A 22,552-nucleotide genomic window follows, 5' to 3' on the forward strand; every position below is an offset into this window, starting at 1 on the left:
AATGCCTATTTTTACACTTTTATTTGTAACATGCCAAGAGACGTCTTTTTTCAACAGCTTTTAATTTTTTTTATGGATCCTTATAGAAATTCATGTGACCTGTTTCCCAAAATGGTGCAGTAATCAAAAAAACAGAAAGAGGCATTATGAATTATAAGTTAACAGATCAAAAAAAAGGATTTAAAAGTTTGCCTTGCGTATGTTACTATTGTCTGTCAAACTTTTGATTGATTTTGAAGTCCCTCAGTTTTTTATAAACAAAGACTTGAAGCATAAACTAAAGGGTAAATCTATTGTAAATAACTTCATTTCTCCATATTATAATCAAGTGGCTGCCATCTTTTTTGAACATATAACAATTTTAAAATTTGTCTTGAAATGTCTGTCAAATAGTAACATACATGCAAGCGGTGCTGTAATTCCTGCTAAACTAGGGTGATACAGCTAATTATGCTACATGACATAGCATTTAGCTCCACCTAGCTTTGTGGCACTATCACTTTGTGAGGAGAAGCTTTTTGATGACACAATCCATTGTTAAGTGTTGTCTGTCAAACATTTGTATGCAAGTTTTATGCATAAGATTTGTATGTGTCTGTCAAAAGTAACACTAACATACGCAATACGTTTAAAAAAATTAAAAATCACTTGATGTTCACATTATGATGATAGTTTAGAGTTTATAAAAGTGTTTTAAAACATGTGATTTATAAACTGCATGTAATCTTTATTCAGTTTCCAATCTTGAACTACTGTTTTTGCCAAATTATTATTCTGTATGTTACATTTGACAGACATCTTGCGTATGTTATGGCTTGACAGACACACATATTTTATTTATAACAATTTATCCTCCTTATTGTAATATTTGGACACATTTTTTTCCACAATCAGTTGCTGTAGGTCCTACACCTAAATAACCACAAAATACCTTATGTAATACTTTATAAATTTTTATTTGATTGCAGAAAATCATCAAAATTGTGTCTGTCAAATATAACTTACGCAAGGGCTATAAAATTAAATTTGTGAAGTAAATGGTCTATAACTTATCTTTCTTTTAGTGTATTATGAACGATATATGTGCATACTATAATTTAAACCTGGTTGGAGACCAAAAGAAAAGAGCTGGAAAAATAATTGTGTGTTACACTTTTATGACACCTTAGCTTATTTTGAGCCAGATACCAGAAACAATAGAGCCTACTACCTATAACTAGGTGATGGTTGAGAGCAGTGTTCGAAATAAGCACTTATCCTCTTGTCCTCTTGTCCAAAAATCACTGGGGACAACCATATTGAGCTATGTACTTATCCTCTGGACAACCACTAAGTTGGATTATTTGCACTCAAAAACAGGACATATATTTTGGGGACAACCAAAATGTTTTGAGGACAAACAGAATTCATGCTTTAGTTGTTTTAATTCATGCAATGGTTGAGAGGAATGGTATTCAAGAGTTTATGCACCTTATTGATGATAGCACCTCTAACCTGTTCTCAGATTCAAAACAAAATTTCCTGCAACAAAAACTATGTCAACATGTTTGTTTGTTTGTTTACAGGAGTTGTGTCAGTCAACATTAGGCTATTCCATTTGAAATCCATGTACCCTATGGAAGACATGACCTTAATATTTCATAATGTTCCTGAATTTCAAATGGGGTTACCTGAATGGGTTACTCCATTTCAAATCTCAAGGTCATGTCATCCATTGTGGGTGCATGGATTTCAACTGGAATAGTACATTCCTTGTCAGCTGAAATGGCTATTTAGTAAAACAGGTGTAGGTTGTAAATCCATTCTACCTAAACAGAAGTGAGCTAAACAAGCTAATTGCTAACTAAATGATAAATGCCAATAAGATTCACAGCTGACCATTGGGGACCATTAGTGATCTCTGGCACAATTGTTATACACTAAATGTTCTGCCTGGCTGTTGTTTCGTCAATGCATCCAGGGGTTTAAGGGCTGGGGTATGAACGTTTGGACAGTATTTATTTTGGGACATTAGAGCACATCAGACATATCAAATTGCATTCTGAATACGAAGAATGTCATTCTAATATCAAATAATTTAGATTTTTGAAATTCGCAATTTAATACACATTTTATGGCAAATCATTAAAATTGATATTTTTGATATTTAACAGTACTGAAGTAAACTTTATAAATCTGATGATTTATACTTAAAGTGTATGTAGGTGGGATGAAAAGTGATCAATTGAAAATTTTGACCTTTCAGATTGAAGATATGGATTTTTTTCCCAAAACACCAAAAAAATTAGGTCTTTTGGGGAAAAAATCCATATCTTCAATATGAAAGGTCAAAATTTTCAATTGACCGTCGGCTTTTTCCTCCCTGCTACATACACTTTAAGAATATATCATTAGATTTATATAATTTACTTCGAGGACTGTTATATATCAAAAATTTGAAAAAATATCAAATTTTTATAATTTGTCATAAAATTTGTATTATATTGTGATTTTAAAAAATGAAAATTATTTGATATCAGAAAGACATGCTTCAGTATTCAGAATGCAATTCGATAGGTCTGAGGTGCTCTCATGTCCCACAAAAAATACTGTCAAACGCAATAAACGCTCATTTTGGATCCCTTAAGGATTTGTGGTTCGGCATCACACAACAGGAGCCTCAACTCTATATTAATACAAAAGGCAAAATCCTGTCTGATTAGGACGCCCGACCAGATATTAGTTACTTACTCCAATAGCTATAGGTTGACTGGACTGCTTAGATTGTCCCATGATGGCTGGGTCAAAGAATTCATCATCATCATCATCCAAAACAAACTGGGTGATGCTCTTCTCCAAATCATCCTATGAAAAAAAAACCAGAAATTAAAATTTAGATTTAAAAACCTGGCAACCAAAATTTACCAGTTTCTAAATGTCAATTGTGCGTTCTTTTCCGTTTACAAGAATTGTAGTAATTATTTCAGAGCTAATATCTCTGTCCAATGGACAGTGTCCATATTCAAAGCATTATTAAATTTGATTTTAGGTTTATACTGCCTTTTTCAATTTGACTTACACAATAAAGTAGGCATCGGAGTTTCGCGCGATGGCGCAAAAAGCGCAAAAAATCACGATTTTGGGGGTCCATCGCGATTTTGGTGGTCCATCATGAATTTTGAGAATTTTGCCAAACACACTACTTTTCAATGTTGGTTTGAACAAATTTACCGAAAATCTCACATTCTCACTAAAACTGTCTTAACTTACTTTACAATTATTGCATATAAATATTCAAAAAATGAACAATTTGCCTGGCAATTTCCATTGCCCCAACACCATTCTTGTTTGTGTGTACATTCACAAGGTCTGTCGGTCTCTTGAACATGTACACTTCCACATGTTTTAGTTGTTGACATACTTTTGACATAATTTTTGAGAGCCTTTTTATCATTGGTCCAAATTACCTATTGCAGTGTAATTCAACCAATCACAGTGAACAATCTAAAGGCATACAGTTCCGTATTATTATAGTGAGTTTTTATTCTTATCTGTATATTTAATCCAAATATATTCTACTTTATTCCATTTATTCCATTCATTAATGCTATTTGAAGACCTCAATTTCTATACAGTATATTCTTTTAATTTTAAATGTGTTTTATACCATTTTATAGGGTCATTAAAATGATGGAAAAGGTACAATTTTCATGAATATTTAGCTGCATATAAAAAGTCAAGCCAAGATGGCAGCGACCATGGATAAATATGTTAAAAAAATTTCGTGATTGCATTGTCTTTTTATCATGTTTAAAGCAGCACATTTTATGAAAACAAAGAGAATCATAAAAATCAACAAATATATTTGTAGTATCCTGTTGAGAAATTTGTGTCATATACTGCATCAAAAGTAAATAATCCCGCCGGAAACACGTGGTTGACTAGCAGCAGGGTAAATACTAGAAAACGATTTTAAGCGCTTTTTGACTTGAATTTTCGCAAGCATTTGGCGCTTTATAAAAAACCGCCGCAAGATTTTGCCGTTTTAAATCACGCATAAAACTCCGTGCCTACAATAAAGCTTTACTAAATGAACAATAAACAATCACTTTATCAAATCATTGTTGGTTTTAGAACAAATTGCAGAAAGATTGATATTTTCTCCTCGCAACTTAAATGTCATGTGACTCCATTACAACCCCATTTGGGGATCATTATAAGTATCCTCCTGTACGGACACACACACGGCCACACACCCACATGGTGTACTATATATTTAATGTTTGATGACATTCTTCATGTCATAGATTCCTGTTCATAAGTGTACCCAAGCCAGGCTTGTAACTGAAATAATACAGGCCCAGGTGAAAAGTTACCAGCCCAGGTAAAAAGTTACCAGCCAAAACTTTTAAGAGCTTTTAAAACCCCATCAGTTTTACTTGACTGTTTTCCCTGATGTAGCCTATTTGACAATTTTGACTATTGGGAAGAAATTTCTAAGACTAAATCCACAACTTTTATCATCTGGAGCCTCCTATGTATTGAACCTTTGCACGGATCCATCATATTCATACCAAAATGAGATTCTTTGCGCAAATGTGTTGCGCAAAACACATGTTAATGAAACATATCAGAATGTTTTTACATTAACATACGCCGTAATGATTAAGAATGCATATAAGGTGCACGCAAGGCAACACACACTTTGCAAGCAGAACCTTGTTTTGAGATGACCGTGCACAGGGTCAATAGGCCTACGTTATACACCTACCTCATGAGTTCTCCGTTTCTGAGCACTATCAAATCCCGAGTCATCAATGACATCTCCTGCTTTGAAGAAATCATCATCATCATCAAAGTTTAATGGTCTTGACAGGCCCAGGTCTCCAAAACCTTGAGCCAATTTCTCATGGGCTTTCTCCCAATCTCCAACTGTTAAAGTAAATACATATGAAGCAGATTTATAATTATGGAACTATAGTCTGTCCAGTGTAAGGTCCAATATGACCTACAACAAAATGCATGCATCTTAGGGGACAAAGGTCATGTTACCAACTTATGGTACAACGTACAACATACTTTAGTGGTTAAAGATCATTAAGATGTAATATGACTTTGTGAGCGGTACATTAAAAACAACATGTTACTGGAGAAGGTAAAGGTTCTGTGTAGATAAAAAAACAGACTTTCCGTACGACAGGTTGATAAAACAACCATCATCTCAGATTCTCAAGTTAATTCACATTTAATAGCCACAATAACATATTTGGACTGCATGTACCCTAAACTGTCCTTTATTGGCTCTTTAACATTGCCAGGGGTAGGGGTAGAGGGAGGAAAGGGGGTAAGCATGTACCGTATTCTGCTAGTTTCAGGTTGATGCTGGCGTTGCTGGTGTTTTTAGGTTCAACTTACAAATGTTAAGGGTGTACTACACCCCTGGCAAATTTTGTGCATATTTTTGCATTTTTCTCAAAAATTATAGTACATTGGTGACAAGTAAGATATGTATATTATAGGGGCAAGGACTACAACTACTGTACTGAAAATTCAGCAACTTAAAGCAAGTAGTTATTGATTTATTGATCAAATATTGGTTTTCCCTCATTTTTGACTGTAACTCCACAACTGTTGCCTGTGCTGAATTAAAATGTACAGTGCAGTAGTTGTAGTCCTTGCCCCTATAAAATACATATCTTACTTGTCCCCAATGCGCTATAATTTTTAAGAAAAATGCAAAAATAGGCACAAAATTGGGCAGGGGTGTAGTACCCCCTTAAGCCATACAAAATATCATATACTCAATAGTTTTATGGTCAGCAGCAGATATAACCTTGGGATTGCATCTGACGTTACCTTTCCCTGTCAGGCATGAGAAATGGTTAAGTGCAATAGATGGAGCAAACTGACCGACCGCATACCTGTGGCATCCTTGAGAGCAGAAACTTGCCATGCCCCTCAAGGATGACATCAACCCCAATATTCCGAGTTTATCTATACTGGCAACTATCTATACATGTATGCATTCTGATGTAATGTTATGCATTGTGTCAATTTTTTGACCATGCAACTTTATATAAGATTTACTTACCTTCCGCAAAATCGCCAAATGTTTCATCATTAAATTCATCATATTCTTCTTCTGGGCCTTCGTCCAGAGGCTAAAAATAGTAAATACAACAAATAAAAATTGATCATATTTTCACATGATACATCAGCAGGAAAATGTATAGTTTTACCTATCTAGGATGTACCATTCTTTACCATGAGGTCAAGCGTTAAACTTGCTCCGATCTTGATGAAAATGGTGCCCAAATCTTTGTTGTGATAAATGATCTTAAATAATGCTAGTTAGCAACATGTGCAGTTGTTTCATTACCTACATGTATGTGCAGTTGTTTCATTACTTACATGTATGTACAGTTGTTCACATAAAAACATGTCAAGCTCAATGGGTTGCTATGGTCATTGACCTATTTTGATGCGAAATCTAGGTTAAGAAACATCCTATAGGGCGCTTGCACGAAAGGTTGATAAAAATGACCTGCACTGCGAGTTAGTCAAGTGTGGTGGAGGACAAACAAACTATTATCATCCTCTGTGAATCTTTGGCGCGCTATTCAAACCCATGCTTTGTAAGGAATATGTGACGTGTCATGTCAAAAGGAGACACTTTTGGGCAGGATCCTAAATGGAGAAATAGTCAAAAAACTGACCGGGGTAATTTTTCACAATTTGGGTTTGTTGCGAATTTGTGATGTTATTAATGTTAAAAATATTGTCTGATAGTTTCAGACCGGAATATAACTGGCATCTTGTATTTTTTGAGACATTTTTCAAGGTAATTCCTACTCTCAACATTGTCTGATTTGATTTGAGTTTATTAAGCATATCATCGTAAGAGTCAAATAACATATTGCACAGAACATAAATACAAGAACATAGTTATTACAAAATACAAATTAAAACATAAAAATTGACACGATAATACGCCAAGGATATCCCTTAAAGTCAGAGACTTATTTCCAAAGGGTCCTTATAAATAACAATGAAAATATATATATATTACAACTATTTAAAACATGAAACACCTAAATTACAATATTAAAAACTATATAACCATGTGGTCTAAGAGGATAATTTTAGCATCTTTTTTAAACCTTGATTTTATATTGCACAATTTTACATTTTCGGGTAGTTTGTTCAAATCATGGATGGCATTGTAAAAAAAGGAAGCAGAATCTGCTGTTTTGATTTTTGGAACTTGGAAGTTAAAATTGCTACCCCTAGTGTTATAACGATGAAGATGAGATAATTTGACAAAGTTTTCTTTCATATAGCTTGGGCAAACATCATGAAAAATATTAAAACATGGTTCAAGCGGAGCTGCTCAGCCCTTGTTCTGATATTCGAAATGCCTAAATCCTGAAAGTCAGCTTGGTTAATATGATACATGTACATGTGATCTTTTCCGAGGATAAATCTGATAACTTTGTTCTGAGCTCGCTGCAATCTGATTGAATGATATTTAGAAATGGCACAATACCAGGAGGAAATAGAATAATCAAACAGGCACAAAACAAGAGCTGAGCAGACCATTTTCTTCACTTTTGATTAAAAAATTTGCTTGTCTGTAGAGGAATTTCAAGCGAGAATTAACTTGTTTCACAATTTTGGTTGCAATTTCCTCACCATCAAGAAACTGATTAAGTTCTAGACCAAGATAAACAACAGTATGCTTAGACTTAATTATTTGACCATTGTTAAGAATGATAGAAAAATCAGAAACATTATTGACCTTACGCTTCGATCCAAAGAGAATCAGTTCAGTTTTACCAGTGTGTAGAGAGAGATTATTTTCTATAAGCCATTTATTGCAGCTCTCCAAGTTATCACGAAGAACATGACTGATTCTCTCTGGATCTTTGTCGGAATATATCAAAGCACTATCATCAGCATACTGCAACATAATACAATTAATAGAAGTGGACATGTCATTAACATAGCATAGGAATAAAAGAGGACCTAAAATACTGCCTTGGGGAACTCTGCATGTTATGTCAAGAGGATCCGACTCAACCCCACCAATTTGAACAATTTGTTTACGATCACAAAGATAAGATTCAAACCAGGCTGTGGACTTAACACCCATGGCAGACAGTTTGTTACACAAGATTTTATGGTCAACACTGTCAAAAGCCTTCTGGATATCTAATAAAATCATCCCAGTATAGAAGCCAGCAGCAGTTTTCTTTCTGATATCATGATCTTGAAGGTGAATGAGGCAAGTGTCAGTTGAGTATGATCCTCTGAAGCCAGATTGGAGTTCATAAAGAAGTTTATTTTCAACCAGGAATTTGTTCAATTGGAAAAAGACAGCCTTTTCTAAAATTTTGGAGACAACTGGGATCTCTCGAATGCTAACAGGTCTATAATTACCTGCATCCAGCCTACTCTTCTTTTTGTAGAGGGGGATGACTTTTGCCAATTTCATTTGAGTTGGAACAATGCCAGACCGAAGAGAAAGGTTGATAATGAAAGTGATTGGCCCTTTAATAGCCTCTGCCGCATCTTTGATAAAACGGGCTGGAAGGTTGTCAAGTCCAGTGCTCTTGCTTGTATTAAGGGGGTACTACACCCCTTGATAAATTTGTGACTATTTTTGCATTTTTCTCAAAAACTAATTATACACTGATAACAAAAGATATGTATATCATAGGGGCAAGGAATCCAATTACTACACTGGAATTTCAGTGACCCAAGACAAGTTGTTTGTTATTTGTGATAAGAAATGAGAATACGCCTAGGATGTACCTCATTTCCTATCATATAAAATGAACCGCTTATCTTGGTTCACTGCAATTTTAGTGTAGTAACTGGATTCCATGCCCTATAATATACATAACTTTTGTTACCAGCTGTGTTATTATGTTTTGAGAAAAATGCAAAGATAGTCACAAATTTAACACTGGGGTGTAGTACCCCCTTAAGACTGTTTAATTCCTCAAAAATAAACTCCTCGCAAAACCTCTTGAAGTTCAAAGGAGTCAGCGGAACATTCTTATAAAAATCTTTAAAGGGGCATTTCGTGATCCACAGCCTCATCCCCCAACTTTTCTCAAAAAAAGATTTTTATATCACTGGAAACCTCTGGCTACATAATGTTTATGTACAAAATATTTCTTGCAGATTAATTCGTTTTGCAAAGATATTGTGAAATTTGAATTTCGTTCTGGTGCACCAGAACGAAATTACAACGCATTGTCTATGGAGCAGTGTAATACACATAATCATGCATAACTCGCATAAGCATAAAATCGGAATCAACTGAAATTTTGGGAATAGGCTTTTTTCGTGGATGTTGACTGAAAAATGTCATAAAAAGAGGATGCTAGGATCACGAAACACTCCTTTAAATGTGTCTGTATCAACACTATAATCAAGAGTAGATTGTTTGGGAAGTTTACAACCAGATTTGAAGCAATTTCAGTAAAAAAATGATTGAAATGATCCGCAACATCCCTTTTGTCAAAAAGCTTTTCACCCTCAACATCTAAAACAATACCGTTAGATTCCTAAGTACTTTTCTGATACCCAAGGGTTTTAAGTTGTTTCCACAATTGCTTTGGATTATCCTTGTTTTCCTCAAGTTTATCAACAATATAATTTCGTTTTGCATTTTTGATGTCATTGTGTAATTTATTACGCAACATACGGTACATATTGTAGTGTTCAGGGTCATGTTTGTCTCTCCGAGATCTACGCAACCAACTATCCCGTTCCCGAATACTCTCAAGAATTTCAGCTGTGATCCAGGGTTCAGAATGATTTTTTATTCTAATCTCTTTAAGAGCTACAGAGTCAAGGATAGTGGTGAATAGATCACAGAAAGACATCCATGCCTCAACAACGTTGGTACAGTTGTAAACCGAAGACCAATTCTCATTGTTTAAAATTTCAACAAAACTGTCCTTACTGTACTTCCTTGTAGAACGGATTTGAATACATTTGTGAGAAAATGACTTTTGTTTCATACTACTCCTTGTGCAATAGGTTATATAATGATCACTGACACCATACTTGATAACACCATATTTCTTGATTTTTTGCATGTTATTACATATCACATGATCAATTGCTGATTTAGAAGTAGCAGTAACTCTAGTAGGTGTTAAAATGAGCTGTTTAAAACCAAATTGGCTGAGCATTTCTTGATATTTCTTATAATAGGAATCAAAACGAATACTGTAAATGTCGAACCACTGGGTACAATGACAACGTATGGAGAAATTTATTTTTGTAAACAATTTCAGGTCATTATCAAATTGATATTTTGTACAATTTGTACAGCTATCTAATCTACCCTATCACGAACAAAGCGTACCTGTCGTCCTCAATGTACGTAAACACTGGTCATCGCCACTATATTGATGAACAAAATTGATAAAAATTCTTCAGCAGAATCATTGCCTCACCATGCTATCTCGACTACGACAAAAAGAAATTGAAATTTAACCTATGACCAGGTTTGACCTTTGACCAGGCTTGGCGTTGTCAGATCGATTTTGATTTGCATATATTTGCGTGTGTATTGATTTTGGTGACAACGATTGTAGAATGTTACCAAAACAGGTTGTGTGGCAACACCTTAATAGTTTTGTTGTCCAGTCGTTTTATTGCAGTCGACATTCTCGATTGCAGACAATAGGCTACATTTATGACTTCTTGTGATTAACAAAATGTTATCCTGTTTTGATTGGAAAAATAGAGAAAGAAAAAAAGAAAGAAAGAAAGAAAGACAGAAAGAAGGAGGAAAGAAGGAAGAAGGAAGAAAGAAAGAAAGAAAGAAAGAAAGAAAGAAAGAAAGAAAGAAAGAAAAAAGAAAGAAAGAAGAAAGAAAGAAAGAAAGAAAGAAAGAAAGAAAGAAAGAAAGAAAGAAAGAAAGAAAGAAAGAAAGAAAGAAAGAAAGAAAGAAAGAAAGGAAGCAAGAAAGAACGAAAGACAGAACGAACGAGAGAAAGAAAGGAAGAAGGAAGGAAAGAAAGAAAGAAAGAAAGAAAGAAAGAAAGAAAGAAAGAAAGAAAGAAAGAAAGAAAGAAAGAAAGGGATATTTGGTTCACTTTGTCGGCATTTTGGGATTTTTGATTTTGTCCCTCCACTAGTTTGGGCCTGGCTGACACATCTTCCACACTGCGACGGCGTGAAATAACTTTAAGCGACTGCTGCGTGTTAAGCGACTGGCAAAAGAAACAATAACATTAGGACTAGTGCGCCCAAATAACGTCCCGATTTTGGCTGATACCTTTAGACTGGCCTCTCGTAGAAATATACGATTTGTTATTGAAGCCATGAGAGGAATGGCACTGGTGATGCCACATTGATGTGGATACACTTATTTTGTATATGAAAATGTAATGAACATTCACAATCTAAAGCGTGTCACTTTTTTGGTGCGGGGCACTTGACTTTCGAAGTGACAGGGATATGCGGACAGCAGTTGAAACTAGGGTCTTCGGTGAAAGCCTAGACCCGGAAAAGGGGTGTTTCAGTGAAACTGGGAAAAATTGGACCCAAAATGGATTATTCAATAAGACTGGGAACATTTTTGGATCGAGACAAATAGTCTAGGCCTACTGAAAAAACTGATATCATTCAGTGAGAGATTATCAGAATGTTCCCACAAATTTGTGAAAAAGGGGACTTCAAGAAAACAAACAATTAGGGGGTGAGAGGGTCGAGGGAGTTCAAATGGGGGTCAATGTGGCCGCGCCTCACCGTTACCCATTTTGAGTCAGTACCCCCCACCGTGGGCCCGGCCCGTGGGTGGGATTATACACTGGTTGGGTGTGTATGCGGGGGGCACAGTGTCTTCGACCCTATATCTTCATGGCAGGAATCGCCATGGTAGGTTAAATCCACAGCCACGATTAGCCATTTGGTTCAAACCTTTAAAGCTCTTTTAAACTAATAATTAGTCGAGGGACATAACTAAGGCTACTCACAATAGCCGGGTAATCGATCTTGGTTGTGCGTGATTAAGCTTGTATACCCCATTGAGGTCAATGGTCATCGACTTTTATACTGCCTACAGTGAGTGCAGCTGTACTACACGCTGCACGCTGTAGTCCATAACAGGACCAACGCAATATAAAATGGTCAAATTTTGAGTTCAAAGCGCACGGCCAATTTTCAAAGCGCATTCTAGCGACTATCATATCTGTTCAACACGTATTTCCAAGTTTATGAGACCAAATCTGGTTTCTTGAGAAAAAAATCATGACGGGAGATATTCATCATTTTCTAACCCGGTATCAGAAGATTTTCGTCTGATATCAAAATCGTGCATAGCAATTCACGTGTATCGATCCCGTGTATTCATTTTAGTGTCCCTTCTGCACCAAATAATTATTTGCCAGGCGGTGTCGGTGTGGGGGGTCAAACTGCAGCGCAAACAATTTGTGGCAACCCAAGGTAGTGCGAGGTGCGTAATTTGCACTATTTGGGCTAAAAATGAGGTCAACTTGGACAGACACCCATTAGGCCTACCAGACCTCAACATTGGGGGGGGGTGTACACATCGACGATACTCTCGAAGAGAGGAATGTACTCACCGGTAGAAGAAGAAGAAGAAAGAACCATCCCCCCTGGGATTCCCCCTTGTTGTTCCGCATTACTCCATTGAAAATTCAACATCCCCCCTCCTGTTTCTACCAAAAATTCACCCCTCAAAGCCCACACAAAATTTAGGGTTCCCCCCCTCAATGGCGGCGACACCAATTTTTGAGGGGGGGGGCATTGAGTAGAAAAATAATTTCAGGGGCGGGGGAAAACAAAAAAAAAATGTTACGGACAATTTTTTGCAATTTGTAGTTTTTACTGGGGGGTCTGACTGGAGACCCCCCACCGTGGCGTAAATAACGATCGCTCCCTTATTGTTTCCGCAAATCCGCCATATTTACGGGATGATACGTCACATGGAAGGCCTCTAAGAGGCCTTCCATGTGACGTATCATCCGTAAATATGGCGGAGTACTCAAATGCATTCAACAAAAGCATGATTGCAATCTACCGTGACAGTTCGTCTCACACACATAACCCTGCACTACGATCAAATAGGTTGATGACAACATTTGATTGAATGGACTGCACTCCGCCATAACTACGGTGAAGGACACCGCTTCAACTCCTTTGTTTGGAGCCAATCGATAAGCGAATGCAAGGCCTCTATATCATCTCTTTATTGAACTGCGACATTTAACCTGGCTAGTGTCATCCTGCTGGTCAGGTCATACTTCTCTATAAATTTTGAGCGACTGCTGACTTGGCAACACTGAAATCTATATTAAAATATTAATTATCTATTTTTCATATCGCCAGCGATCACAAATCGCACATAAGCGTCTCTGAGTATTTAATAAATCGATGGCGTTGATCTATTTAATATTCATAAGCTATTTGCATATTTTGTTTATCTGGCAACTTATTAGATACCGACCATAATGCCTTGCACCATTTCCGGCACACTTTGACAGTTCATGGAGGAAAAAGCGGAAAAGTGAAATCACATTTTGCATCAAACAACAACAAGAGTTATTTATTCTAAAGGATCGGTAATGATTAACAGCTGGTCTGCAGTATTTGAAGTGCATATTGAAGTTTGTAAGTTTGTGACTTCGTATATTTAATGAAATTGATATTATAGGAAGAATAAATTGGCAGGCTCTCGTGCAATATCTCTATATCTTACGCGTATATCTGGACGTTCAGGGTAAGTCATACTGAAGTATGACTTACCCACACAGGGTATACGAATACTGCACATGTTCATATCGCCAAGAATAATAACATCGTTATCATTTGGAATTTTAGTTATGACATTATCCAACCTATCAGTAAAGTCAAATTCAGAATGTGTCTGTGACCTATAACAAACACCTATGATAACAGGTGTCAATAATATTTTTAAAGGCCGATATCTCAATTTCCAATTTTATAATACCATAACTTACAAACTCAGTATCTCCGCTTAGGAATGTCATATTTCATTGGGGAAAACGGCATTGTGGAGCAAAATATATTTTTATTTAAGATATGCAAAAACCTCAAAATTGATGACCTGCCCAAAAGTGTCTCCTTTTGACATGACACGTCACATATTAGCACTCTGTAGGTGATATTTCATTTTCACGTGCTCCAATATCGTTGTTGTGCCTCCAGGGCTAGTGATCTGTGGCGTACATGAAACCTCCCTATTGCTAAACTAGCATTATTTAAGATCATTTATCAAAATAAAGATTTTGAAACCATTTTCATCAAGATCGGAGCAAGTTAAAATTTTGACCCTTTAGAGGTCAACGTTTGACCTTTGACATTTTTTAGGTTAGGAAAATATATCATTTGGGTGCTTGGGAACAATAGCTGGGTACAAGCCTCGAAATAAGCAGATCTGGACCATCAGTATCCTTGTCTTGTGATTATCTAGCGAACCAGGGAGCCATTTTTAAGGAGCTAAGAGTCATTTTAATGTTAATTGTATGTGTACATTAAATACAAAATCCGCTTTAACTACCAGGCTCTATTTTAATAAAAAATGTAGAGCCTGGTTCACATGATTTAAGTGTGGACCAGGAGCCAAAATGTTATGACCATTGGGTAAATGGCTCCTGGGTGCCTGTTTATTTTGAGGCTTGGCTGGGTACTAGACTAAATCTTGCCCAATAAATTATGAGTCAATTTTTGTTTGTTCTAGAGAAAATTGGAACATTAATTTTTTTCCTGTATATCGAGGGTTCAGTACTAGAAAGCTGTTACAACTATGAACGGCTCTCACAAAATGAGCTAAAAGTTGGGCAAAAAAATTGCACATTTGAAATGCTTCTTTTAATACCCTTTATTGATGATAAAGATAAAGTAAATGCATATGAAGCAGATTTATTTATAGAGCTATAGTCTATTCAGTGTAAGGTGTACGGTCAACGGGGTAAATCAGAGACCCACTTCAAAATTATTTGGTTTGCCATTTATAGGAATCCGCCAGGGACCCGTTGACTTTATATAGGTAACCTAGGCAAACCTTAGTTAACACATTTACTAGTCAGCGAATTACGAGACCGGGGCCCCAACACAATGCATATTTACATAGAAATTTGAATTTTTTTCGAGAATAGGTGGGTGAAGGAAACCTACATAAATATGTTTTCTATACTTCACTTGACCCAAAAATATGATTTTTTATGGTGATAATCAAATCGCACATGGAATTTTAGAGGGATTTTGACAGCAGTTCCATTAAAAAAAAGCTGCTATCGCCATGAGCCTAAGATCTAGAAACACCCACGTAATGCCGTTTTGGGGAATTTTGCTAGCTGAATCTTTTTGATGAAAGTCAATCTTTGACAAGATGTAACTTTGCTACGGAAAGTGCTATGAAAAAAAGGTTTTCAGTTTTGGCTTAGTTTACTCAAGGGCTTTAATTTGATATATAAAACGATGCAATTTGATGGCAAATTTGAATTCACCTAGGATACCTACTTTATAGTCAATCAATGTAAGTAAAGGCCCACCGCCGATTACGAGCTGATTTGCGTGATAATCAGACAGAGAGCATCGAGCAGACAGACACCGCTGAAGTAATTTGCTGAATAGTATAGGATAACAAGAGGACGAGCGCTACCTTTACCGCCTGCTTGTCTACATGTCAAGTTTGTACAACTTTCGCATGTAAACACTACTCGCCACATAAATGCAATGGCCATTGCGTAATAACGTGCAGATATACTGTACATGTTCAATGTACATTGTTTGCAAACCAAGTCAACTCATTTCTTTGAGCTCTTTATGGCCACAATGAGCTTCATTTGAAACGTAAGAATTCTAAGGATTATGCTAAATCCTACTTACAGGCATTTCGCCTCCAAAAGCAAACATTTCTTCCATTTTAACTTCCGAAATAAATGAAATTAGTCATACGGGTCAGCTTTCAGATTCACCGGTCATGTCATTCCAAAACAAAATGACCTTAGAGATGGGCGATATTGAGTTGTGATATCGAGTATTGCAATCCGATCATGGACGTAGTCTACCTCCATGATCCGATGAGGTTGTATGGGGGGGGGGGGCCGGATTGAGAATTAGGACAAAGATTGTGTGCAATGACTAGGGGGGTACTCAGTACAAATGACCATACGGGGACGTGCCGCAAATATGGGTAGCATTTTCAGCCTTCTGGTATAGCAATGACCCCCCGCAATGACCCCTTTTTCAAAGCCTATTTTGGTAGGCCTATATGAATGGGTCCTTTTTTCAAAATTTTCTCAATTTTTTCGGAAAATAGCCCAATTTTTCCTTAATCTAGCCAAAATTGTCAAAATTTTCCCAAAATTTTAAAATTTGTAAAAATTAAGACAATTTGGGTTAAATTTGGCCGAAAATTTTGACTTTTGGTATATAAATGGGTCCAAATTTCTTGAAAAATTGGTATATTTATGGGTCCACTTTCAAATTCTCAGCGGCACGTCCCTACCAAAACCAAACTTGAGTACCCCCAGGCCGCCCCCTAATTGTAGGCCTATACCGTCCCGGCTCTTATTAAATTATTGCACGGCCCTTGATAAGCAAAAGTCAAAGCTAGTTGGTTTTTACGGTTTTGTTTTGTTTTTGGTTTTGTTTTTGGTTTACTTGTTTGTCAGTTGTTGTTTGTTGGTTGTTTTTATCAAGAGTGCTGTTTTGTTTTTTGGCCACACAGGAGTGAAAATGATATTAAAACTCGGAATTCATCGAAAATGGTCTAATTTGCTCGTTAAATGTAAAAACAAATTAAGGAATTTGGCAAAATCCAAAAATTTGAAAAATTACAACTGAATGTCCCTCAAGACTCATCGTGGAGAAAAACGGCTCATATGATTCCTTTCTAGGGTCTATGGTCTAGGCCTACGATCTGCGTCAGAATTCCAGACTATTTCGACAATTCCAAGATTCTGATGGGGAGTAGGCCGATGTCACAGGGGAAATTACCCTAAGTTGTTCAAAATTGACAACAATTTCGTAAAATTGTGCTAAACTGCGCAAAGTTGTCATTCGACATTGCCAAATATTTTGCAATATTGTGCAACTTTGTGTTATAGGCCCTATAGCCTTTTGGGAGTAACTTTGCACAATTTTATGCAACTTTATGAAACTTGGGCAACTTTGCAAAATATTTAGGCAACTTATTGCAAGTTTGTGTAACCATAGGCGTAATAGGGCCTAGATCCCGGGAGGGATGGGGATAAATCCCCCCCCCCCATATTTTGCCAGGGTGCTCCTTACATCGCCCCAATGTTGACGCCTGTAGGCCTACATATGGTCTGACCAAATTAACCTCATTTTAGCGATCCAAGTGCCAATTTTCACGCTTCATGGGGCCTTAGAAAATAGGTCATCCTTCATTATCCATCAACACCATCTATGATAATCATATCATTACCCCCTAGCCTATATCAATCCCTTGTTCATTATATAGGCCTAAGCAGGGGCGGCGCCAGGGTATTTTTATCGGGGGGTATATACCAATTTTGGAAATTTGTTGTGCGGCACGACAACGCCCGTCGCGCTAGCCGTTATCAGGAGCGTAGGCGGGAGGAGGGTAGTCGCCCCTCACTCCAGCCGAAAAGGTCCACTTTGCGAGCGTAGCGAGCGAAAAAAAAGTTTTTCCCATTCTTCTCATTCTAGTCCCCTCCATTTTTTCTCTCCTTCTTCTCTTTCTCTTTTCCTTCCTTTTACCTCTTTTTTTCAAATCATAGGGGGGGGAATTTCCCCCCTGCCCCCCTGTGGCGCCGCCCATAAGCTATTATGTACTGCGATTCGCATATCACGACGCGTCGCCAAAAATCTTCGCGCATGTCTATCGTAAAGAATATTAAATAGAAGTAATCGATTTGCCCATCACGGATTTTACAAGACAGCCTAAGTATTTTGCCATCAATCAAGATATTTTGAGTCGGCCGGTTTTGTAAGTGGTGTCGGACGGCCGCCAGAACTGCGACTATCGCAAGTCCGATTCGGCGCGTCGTTAGTTAAATTCTGCACCGTAGTTTCACTGATCCAAGACCAATTAACACAGGGGTGATCATTGAACAACTTTCCTAGAAAAAGAAATCGGCTTCCAATTTTCAAATAGGCGTAGGGGAAGGTGGGGCATAACGGACCCCGGGGCAAAACGGAACCACCTGGAAAAATAGGCCTTCGCAATACTGCCGTCTATGCAAATTATATTGAGGAACACAAGTATGGCTACGACGATTTACAACAAAAATTTTATCTGAAACAATCCACTGACATTTGAGCAAGATCGAGTCAAAAAATTACTACCCGTCTGGTGTAAGATATGTAGATGTTTAATGCGCTGAAATTTTACTTCATTAATATCGGATTCCCAAATAATTGTGTATATTGTAAACACGAAGGTACTAGCCATGAGCTGTATTAAGTGCATGGCCTATATGCTACGATGTATTATGCATGCAACCTATTTCTAAAAAATGTGGGGCATAACGGAACAGGGTTCCGTTTTGCCCCCGGGGCGTTTTGTCCCAGAGATGAGTTCCGTTTTGCCCCAATTGGACATAACTTGTCTTCACTCAAGGAAATGTAGGCGTTATCTAGGGGCCTACTCGAACATGGTAAACACTTCGCTGAAACATAGACATATACTAGACCTACAGATAGAATTAATGATTAAAAGTTAACCACTTACTCCACAGAGATGGTAGGCCTACTGAATATTTCTTTCTGATCAAATATTGGTCCTACATATTATAGGCCTACTAGGCCTACTAGGCACATAACTTGTCTTCACTCAAGGAAATGTAGGCGTTATCTAGGGGCCTACTCGAACATGGTAAACACTTCGCTGAAACATAGACATATAACTAGACCTACAGATAGAATTAATGATTAAAAGTTAACCACTCACTCCACAGAGATGGTAGGCCCACTTAATATTGTAACTGAATATAGGCCTACATATAACTAGGCCTAAGGCCTACCGATGGAACAACTGATATAAGTTTACACCCAGGGTGCCGTTTTGCCCCATAGGGGGGTTCCGTTTTGCCCCGATAGTGGGGAAAAACGGGGTTTTTTTTTTTTGAAAATATTTCTTCATTTTTATAAAAAATTGTAAGATTCAAGTTATATTGGTTAATGGTATATTAAAGGTAAATACAAACTTCAACTGAACATATAATTTTTACAGTCATATTACTTATGGTGACGTCACAGAGCATCCTCAAAGTTAAGTGTTCCGTTATGCCCCACCTTCCCCTAAATGATCATGAGTCACAGTACAGGAAAGTACGGGGATGATATTTTCTGCCGGAGAAAAACAGGGAAAAAAATCAAACCAAATATCTCTCCAAGCTTCTCCACGCGAAACAAGAACTTCGAGGGTCTAAAAATTAAAATAAAACCCATGGTCTTCGCTTGGGCTCGAACCCACGCTCCAACATAACATATGAAAGGTTTGTCAGTACAAAAACGATTCTCTATAAACCATGCACAGTTTCCACAGGAGCCACATTTTCGGCCAAGAACTTCCAAGCAACCATACTATAATATAATCTTAGCGGTTGGGTGCATAGCACCGTAAGAGCTGTGTGAGCTTCTAGCTGGAAAATAGACCTCTGTGATTGTTTTTTGTCGAAACCTCAAGTGTTCCCTTTATCCAATCAGAATTTTTTTCATATCGAACGAAAGCTAACACTTCCCCCTGACCCTAAACACTTTTTCTCATTAGGTCAACAGATAACGCAATTCAATGTTCATAGCAAGGCGAATGTGGTAAATCATCTGTTCAAACGACCTATCCCAGCACAATTTTGATATAAAATTGGATCGGTTGAGCCCATATTTATTGGTCGAGCTATGAGTTTTAAAATATTGGACGAGACGTAGTCGAGTCCAATATTTTACAACTCATAGCGAGACCAATAAATATATTGGGCGTAACGCCTCCAATTTTATCATTATTATGTTTTGGATCCAATATTATCACAACTTGTATCCATCAAAACATAATAATGACCAAAATAGGTTTTAAAAGTGTTCACGATCTGGTCCATGGGGGGCAAAAGGCGGCAAATTTGAAATTGAGATAAATGCAAAAATATGGAGTAAAAAAACCAAGAAAATAAATAAGCTTAAATAGACATCATGACTTCATAACTTTAGAATCATATGCTAGACCTTTGGTGTTTTCAGTATTATGATAGCCTAATGTTTGAAGGGAATTGTTAACTCAATTTTCAAAAATGCCTCCTTTGGCCCCATGGACCATCGTGTAACATATATCGAAATGTTAATATCATTTTTAAAATAATTTAAATTCAAGGCAGGATTAAGTGTACTTTTATTCTACTCTGAAATTAGCAAGTCTGTAGCTTACTTTCCAGATACAAAACACGAGTGTTTTTTGGAAAAGTTGTCTGATGTAACCATATGGACTTCTCGCTGGCCCCGGTCACTGGCGTATTGCCTGGATGCTATTAATGTATCCTGGATAGGCCTATGTATTATTATAATCTAAGGTAGTTTCGTTTTTAAATCCAAGGGGTTTTGTCCTGCTATAACAAGTCCGCCTTGGATTTAAGTCTTTACACAGCCGTGACGTTAGTCACGGCTGTGTCTTTTTTCTTACAGGTTCTTTCTTCTTCTTCTTCTTCTTTCTGTCAACCATTACATTTGCTCTAGCACTCACATGCTTACATCGATTTTGACCTAACTTGGTCACAATAATCAATGACCATGCCCCTACATGTCACATGAAACTCGCGGGGTCAAAGGTCACGCAGGGGTCACAGGGGTCAAAAACGTGATTTCAACTAAAAATGCATCTTCTCCCACAACTTACGTAGGACAGCGACCCCACTTGCACACATGAATTGTCATTACCCAATGTCTATGTGGTGTACACAGATTTGGGGTCAAAGGTCATTAAGGGGTCACTTCCGGTATAAAACGAAAAACCTTCAAAAATTTGTATTAGCTAAGTAAAACATAGCACAGTAACGGTTTGTTCACATATGATCAGCAGTCACCCAATGTATATGTGGTATTTTTTATTTGGGGTCAAAGCTCATTAAGGGGTCACTTCCGGTATAAAAAGAAATACCTTTAAAATGCATCTTCTTCCACAAATTATGTGGGACAGAGACGCCACTTGCACACATGCATTGTTATTACCCAGTGTCTATGGGGTGTACACAGATTCGGGGTCAAAGGTCATTAAGGGGTCACTTCCGGTATAAAACGAGATACCTTCAAAATTTTTTATTAGCTAAGTAAAACATGGGACAGTAACGGTATGCTCACACATGATCTGCAGTCACCCAATGTATATGTGGTATTTTTGTATTTGGGGTCAAATCTCATTAAGGGGTCACTTCCGGTATAAAACGAAATACCTTTAAAATGCATCTTCTTCCACAGATTATGTGGGACAGAGACGCCACTTGCACACATGCATTGTTATTACCCAGTGTCTATGGGGTGTACACAGATTCGGGGTCAAAGGTCATTAAGGGGTCACTTCCGGTATAAAACGAAATACCTTCAAAAATTTTTATTAGCTAAGTAAAACATGGGACAGTAACGGTATGCTCACACATGATCTGCAGTCACCCAATGTATATGTGGTATTTTTGTATTTGGGGTCAAATCTCATTAAGGGGTCACTTCCGGTATAAAACGAAATACCTTTAAAATGCATCTTCTTCCACAGATTATGTGGGACAGAGACGCCACTTGCACACATGCATTGTTATTACCCAGTGTCTATGGGGTGTACACAGATTTGGGGTCAAAGGTCATTAAGGGGTCACTTCCGGTATAAAACGAAAAACCTTCAAAAATTTTATTTGCTAAGAAAAACATAGGACAGTAACGGTATGTTCACACATGAATTGTGGTTACCCAGTTTATATGTGGTATTATTTTATTTGGGGTCAAAGGTCATTAAGGGGTCACTTCCGGAATAAAACGAAATACCTTTAAAATGCTTCTTCTTCCACAAATTACGTAGGACAGTGACGCCACTTGCACGCATGCATTGTTATAACACAGTGTCTATATAGTGTACACACATTTCTGGTCAAAGGTCAGTAAGGGGTCACTTCCGATATACCTTCAAAATACCCCTTCTGCCACAAAAAGCATAGCAAAGTGATGCCACGTGGACACGTGCATTGACATTAGCCAATGTCTATCGGGTTTTCATATATTTTGGGGTCAAAGGTGATTAAGGGGTCACAACACGGCTGTGTTCGTGGTCTTAGACCACAGCTAAGTCTAGTTTAGACTTATTTTTAAAAGTCTTTGGAATTAAGAGAGTATAAAACCAGGGTTGGCAATTTTCTTGATTTAAAAAAATCAAAAGAATCATTCAAGTTTTTTTTTTTGTTTCAATCGGATATTTTTTTATTGAAGCGTTAAGGGTTGGGGTATGACCGTTTGGACAGTATTTATTGTGGGACATTAGAGTACATCAGACAATTGCATTCTGAATACGAAGATGTGTGAGAGTTGATCAGTCAATTTG

At 37.2% G+C, this 22,552-nt stretch overlaps 1 protein-coding gene across 2 annotated transcripts in view; it reads right to left on the reverse strand.

The window, feature by feature from the left end:
- LOC140138143 (protein PAT1 homolog 1-like) overlaps positions 1-15,975 on the reverse strand; it is a 75,456-nt gene extending 59,481 nt beyond the window's left edge. For both annotated transcript variants that reach the window (XM_072160068.1, XM_072160067.1), the window contains exons 1-4: positions 15,880-15,975; positions 6,071-6,140; positions 4,751-4,911; positions 2,731-2,844 (exon numbers count right to left, since the gene is read on the reverse strand). In XM_072160068.1, the coding sequence (XP_072016169.1) occupies positions 2,731-2,844; positions 4,751-4,911; positions 6,071-6,140; positions 15,880-15,915 (381 nt within the window). In that variant the 5' untranslated portion in view covers positions 15,916-15,975. The remainder of the gene's footprint in view (positions 1-2,730; positions 2,845-4,750; positions 4,912-6,070; positions 6,141-15,879) is intronic.
- Positions 15,976-22,552: the final 6,577 nt, after the last annotated feature.

The sequence above is a fragment of the Amphiura filiformis genome, chromosome 17 (genome assembly GCF_039555335.1).
Source record: "Amphiura filiformis chromosome 17, Afil_fr2py, whole genome shotgun sequence".
Lineage (NCBI taxonomy): Eukaryota > Metazoa > Echinodermata > Ophiuroidea > Amphilepidida > Amphiuridae > Amphiura > Amphiura filiformis.